The sequence below is a fragment of the Suncus etruscus genome, chromosome 2 (assembly GCF_024139225.1).
Source record: "Suncus etruscus isolate mSunEtr1 chromosome 2, mSunEtr1.pri.cur, whole genome shotgun sequence".
NCBI lineage: Eukaryota > Metazoa > Chordata > Mammalia > Eulipotyphla > Soricidae > Suncus > Suncus etruscus.
In genome coordinates this window covers 131,763,344-131,769,343 of record NC_064849.1, presented here as the reverse complement: position 1 = coordinate 131,769,343, position 6,000 = coordinate 131,763,344, and the positions used below count along the sequence as shown (strand labels likewise).

The 6,000-nt window shown below is 37.8% G+C and overlaps 1 protein-coding gene across 1 annotated transcript; it reads left to right on the top strand.

The window, feature by feature from the left end:
* The first annotated feature begins 207 nt into the window (after window positions 1-207).
* On the top strand, window positions 208-1,578 carry GCNT4 (glucosaminyl (N-acetyl) transferase 4). The gene has a single exon (XM_049769076.1). The coding sequence runs from the start codon at window positions 208-210 to the stop codon at window positions 1,576-1,578; it is 1,371 nt and encodes a 456-aa protein (XP_049625033.1).
* Window positions 1,579-6,000: the final 4,422 nt, after the last annotated feature.

Below are 6,000 nucleotides of genomic sequence, written 5' to 3'. Positions count from 1 at the left end.
AGTGACCTTCAGTACCAGCAGATGTGACCCAAAAACTAAAAGAAAAAAATTAAAAAAGAGAAATTCCTTAAAATATTCCCATGTTTAGACTCATCTTTGGGCTCAGCTTTTCCCTCACCTGTGTCAGGTGTCAGGTGCTCAGTGAATTTTGGTTAAATTTCATCAGTCTTCTTATTATTTAAACAAATGTATTCTTTCTTTTATAGAATGAAGACATTCAGATATTGTTTTAAATACTTCCTACAGCAGAAAATTTTCATACTGTTTTTAACCCTATGGTTGCTCTCCTTGTTGAAGATTCTCAATGTTGGAAGATTGCTCTTATCTCAAAAGGACATTTACTTGGTAGAACATTCTCTAAGTACCTCACCTTTTGTAAGAAACAGATACCCCCAAATGAAGAATGAAGCCAGGTATGAAGTCAACTGTTCTGGTGTTTATGAAGAGGAGCCTTTGGAAATTGGCAAAAGTCTGGAAATCAGAAGAAGAAATATCATTGACTTGGATGATGATGATGTTGTGACTCTGACCAGTGATTGTGACATATATCAGGCTCTAAGAAATTACCATCAGAAGCTTGTTTCAAAGGAGGAGGAGAAATTCCCAATAGCCTATTCTCTGGTTGTTCACAAAAATGCAATTATGGTGGAAAGGCTAATCCATGCCATATACAACCAGCATAATATTTACTGCATCCATTATGATCGCAAGTCACCTGATGCCTTCAAACTTGCCATGAACAACTTAGCTAATTGCTTCACCAATGTTTTTATTGCTTCAAAAATAGAGACTGTGCAATACGCACACATTTCCAGGCTCCAGGCTGATCTAAATTGCTTGTCAGACCTCCTTAAGTCTTCAGTTCAATGGAAATATGTCATCAATCTGTGTGGGCAAGATTTTCCTTTGAAGTCAAACTTTGAATTAGTGTCAGAATTGAAGAAACTCAATGGAGCAAATATGTTAGAGACAGTGACACCCCCTAGAAATAAAATTCAGAGATTCAAGTATCACCATGAACTCAGACAGGCACCCAATGGACATGAAAAGCAAGTGGTAAGGACAAACACCTCCAAGAAAGACCCTCCTCATAACATTGAGATATTTGTTGGTAGTGCTTATTTTGTTTTAAGTAGAGCGTTTGTTAAGTATATTTTCAACAGCTCCCTTGTTAAAGACTTTTTTGCCTGGTCTGAAGATACATACTCACCTGATGAGCATTTTTGGGCTACCTTAGTTCGGCTACCAGGAATACCTGGAGAGATTTCTAGGTCAGCTGAGGATGTGTCTGACTTAAAGAGTAAAACTCGCATTGTCAAATGGAATTATAATGAAGGCTTTTTCTATCCCAAATGTACTGGTTCTCACCTCCGGAGTGTGTGTATCTATGGGACAGCAGAATTGAGGTGGCTTATAAAAGATGGACATTGGTTTGCCAATAAATTTGATTCTAAGGTGGACCCCATCTTGATTAAATGTTTGTCAGAAAAGCTCGAAGAACAACAGAGAGAGTGGATCGCTATGTCTTCAGAAATGTTATTTATGGATAAAACTCCCACTATCACACCGTTACGTTAAATCATGATGGGCAATAAGTTATCTGATAAAAGGAGTTACAGAATTAAGTATGGGATTGAAAACTGTACCATGCTCAGTATCATTTGCACTTAACCTCTTCATAGTTTTAAAGTGATCTAATATTCTACACAAAATGGAAAGTGACCTAATCTTTGAAATTAGCCTGATATTGGTTGGAGTTTTTTTTTTAATGTTTTTGTTTATAATTTGACTGAGACAAATCAGAGACCTTAAGTATTCAGAGATGTTAATCATTCAATCATCAGATATTTATTAAACTCCTACTGTATGCCAGGCACTATTTTAGAAACTTAGGGCTAAGTAGGATTTAGACTCTTTAAATTCAGGACTTAAACTCAAGTTGTAATGACTTAGTGCCTTCAAGAAATGGTTACTTATTGTAATCATACAACAACCATAATATGCTCGTTTCTCCACATACCAGGATTCTACTGAAGAAGCTTGGAGTATGTAGTGTTCATAATCATTTCAACCTCTCATTTCAGAATAACATTGAAGCACAGGAGCTACCATCTTCTTGGATCTTAGTTCATCCCTTTCGTCTTAGCTATTAGCATATTAGGAAAAACTCCCACTACCTCAGAAGAGCTCAAAGATGTTTCCAGTTGCCAAAGCATAATAAAGTTTGGTACATGTCTCATGCAGTCCAGTCAGGAGACTGTAGGTAGGGCCATTAGAATGTGGGGAAGTTAGGGAGGGCTTGGGAGAAGGGGGTGGGACGGGACATGTAGTATACAAGAGGATAAGTTTTGCATCTTGACACACAATGATGTCATAAATGGGTTCTTTTTTAATTCACCTGTTTCTTAGCAACACACTTACTGGTTAGAAAGAGCTAAGTTAGTGTTGGAGTGGTAGCACAGCGGTAGGATGTTTGCCTTGTACGCGGTGAGCCAGGATGGACTCAGGTTTGATCCTCTGCATCCCATATGATCCTTCAAGCCAGGAGCAATTTCTGAGCGCAGAGCCAGAAGTAACTCCTTAGCACTGCTGGGTGTGTCCCCAAACCCACCAAAAAAGAAAGAACTAAGTTATAGTTCAAAGTGTCATACTCTAGAATACCAAAACTGTTGGTTCAGAGATTTTATATTTATTATGCATGATTCTTTACATTGGATTGAGTATAATTTAGATTTATGGAGCTGTCAAGTTAAGGGTGACTGGATTTCCTTGAAAAGATTATGTGAATTATGACACTTTCTGAATTATTACAGCCACTAAATTGAATCCAGATTTAAAATTATAAGAGCTCTGAGTTTTGCTTTTATTTTGTCTGTAGTCTTCTAAGCCTATCTCCAGAGGAAAAAAGGCTTATTTCCCTTAGGATAGAGAAAGAATTATAAAGATAATTTGTAAAATCTAGATCTTAGAAATTGACCAAGTGAATCAAATACACTTTTTAAAAAATCTTTAATAATATCTTTATTTAAACACTATGATTACAAAAGTGATTTTAGTTGGGTTTCAGCCATATAAATAACACTCCCCTTCACCAGTGCAACCTTCCCATCACCAATGCCCCCATGTCCTCCCTCCTCGACCCCCCACCTGTATTTGAGAGAAGCTTTCTACATTCTCACTCACTACATTGTTATTATAGTTCTCAGCATAATTATTTCTTTAACTGCACTTAAAACTCTCTGTGGTGAGCCGGTCCTTGCAGCCCTCATCTCTGGGAATTATTTCAATGTCTTTCATTTTTCTTAAAACCCATAGGAGTGAAACTATTCTGTGTGTCTCTCTCTCCTTCTGACTTATTTCACTCAGCATAATAGATTCCATGTACATCCATGTATAGGAAAATGTTATGACTTCATCTATCCTGATGGCAGCATAATATCCCATTGTGTATATGTGTATATGTACCACAGTTTCTTTAGCCATTCATTTGGGTCTCTTAGCTCTTTGGGCATGCAGGATTTGGTTGCATGTTGTCATTAGCTCTGGTAGTTTCTCTATAATGATGTCCTTGACTGTTGATTCTTCCTGGATTTCTGAGACTCCAATGTTTCTGTTTAATTTATCGAACACTTATATTTTCATATGTTCACAATCTTGGAGTATTTTTTCTATTGTCTGATTTTTTTGCTTTAAGGTTCTTTTCCAATCTTTTCTGCTATATGGAATTGTTATGTATCTCATCTTCCAGCTCTCTAATTCTGTTCTCAGCTGTTGTTACTCTGTTGAAGAGGCTTTCCATAGAGTTTTTTATTTCATCTGTTATTCATGTGTTTCGTTTCAGTCCTGTTATTTTCAGTTTTGACTTTTCTGATCTATCTTTGTGGTTTGTTCAGATCGATCTATGCTTTCTTTGAGTTCTATGAACATCCATATTTCTATTCCAAGCTCCTTATCTGAGAGGCTAATTAGGTGGTTGGTATTTTTTGGGTCATCAGAGCTGCCATCTTCATTCCTTATATATGCTGTTGTCCTGTATTGTTTCCCATTGCCACGCTTGTAGTGTCCTTACTACATGTTGCAATGAGGTTCATGGTCTCTAGAAGATGTGCATGGGAGTGGCTACGCTTTTCCAGCTTGACCCTTTGTGGGCAGAGACAAGCCTACCTGTGCGCTAGGCACTTGAGAGCTTTCTTTGCTGGGGTCTTCTTTGACTCTTGTTCACCGAAATCAGGAATCCAGGCACAGATGCCACTTTTTACAGAGTCCCCTTTAACCCAAACACAGGCAGGAATTAGCCCCCATCCCTATGGTTGTAGAAATAAGCCTACCTGGCATTGGGTGGGCACTTGAAAGCTTGAGAGCTTTTTTTGCTGGGGTGTTCTTTGGTTGTTGCTCACCAGGAATCAGGAAGCCAGTGCCACTTTTTCAATCAACTACACTTATTTGGGGTGAAAGTTATGGGGATCAAACCAGGACTTCATGCATATAAAACATGTACTCTACTACTGAGATCTTGACCCCTTATAGATATTCTACTACAATTGTACTGAAAGTGAAATGGGACTGCAATGGGTTTCTGAAAAGAGATTAGAACATTTTTACTAATTTTTTTTTAGAAATCATTGGACTTGCAGAGGTTTCTTGAAGATACATTTTTGTTTCAGCCTCAGTGAATATTTAGGGGTATAATTCTCAAGGCCCAGACTAAACTATGTGAAATTTTGGGAAACATTTGTATTTCACCTGTGAAATATGTTTTGCTTGTTTTAAAAGTATGATATTAATAGCCAAGTAACACCTCTTCACTCCCTTTCTTCTCTTGAACTTATTTTTCTCTTTTTCCTTGTTCCTCCATCAGTTATATCATCAGAAAACAACCCTGGCCTACTCAATGCTCTTAAAAATAAATTAGACAGAACGAAACCTTACTTGGTTCTGTTGGACAACCAAATCCTTTATAAGTTGTTCATTTGTTTATCAGTGTGTGACCATGACAAGCCAGGCCACTGGTCTCTGAGCCTCAATGTTGCTGGGTCTTGAATGCATATCCACTCTTCCTCACAAAATTGTTGTGAGTTAAGTTGAAAGCACATATGAAGTGGCTTGAAAATAGGAACAAACTATATGTCTGTATCATCTTATTATAAAACAAACATAATCCCACCCTTTATGAGACTAAATCATTTTTCTTTGTTGAAAACCTTGAAAATATAAAGATAATGGGGCTGGAGCAATAGCCCAGTGGTAGGGCATTTTTCTTGCACACGGCTGACCCAGGAGGGACCTCAGTTCGATCCCCAGCATCACATTTGGTCCCCCAAGCCAGGAGCAATTTCTGAGCATATAGCCATGAGTAACCCCTGAGCGTCACCGGGTGTGGCCCCAAAACCAAAAGAAATAAAGATAAGGGCCAACTTGTTTAACTGAATCTAGTTATGAAGGAAAACACCGTCACCATGTTGGGGCTCTTTCTAAGAATGAGCTAACTGGTTGTATGGGTTAGATGGGCAGGCAGAGTAGAATTACTTATTTCTATTGACCTTGATTATCATGTTGATTCTGTCACATACCACCAGTGACTCACACTTGGATGTGGTTTAATTTTTTTTAGCAACTGCAGTTCTAGCATCAACATACTAAAAACATAAAGTCATGATTTTTATGCCTTTTTTAGAATAAATATAAATGCTAAAAAATAATTATCAAATGCATGGGGAGAAAAGATTTTCTTATTTAGTGGGAAATTTTCCTGTTGTCAATCAAGTGAATAGTTGAATAACATGGAACCGTGAACCACTGGCAGTGCCTTCTTTTTCTATTTGAACCAGTTTTGGAGCCTCTAGTCCCAATATTTTAGGGAGTTTGTCCTCTCCCTTGCTTCTCCTTTGCCTGGGCTCCCTATGGATTCCCTGAATGATTTAAATCCTCCTTCAAACCAAACCCTTCTCTAAAATATTTTGGTATGAGCCCCTCTGTTCTAGAGAATGTTCTACGTTTTGT

Coding starts and splice junctions, on each gene's coding strand:
- GCNT4 (XM_049769076.1), top strand. CDS start 208: ATGAAGACATTCAGATATTGTTTTAAATACTTCCTACAGCAGAAAATT.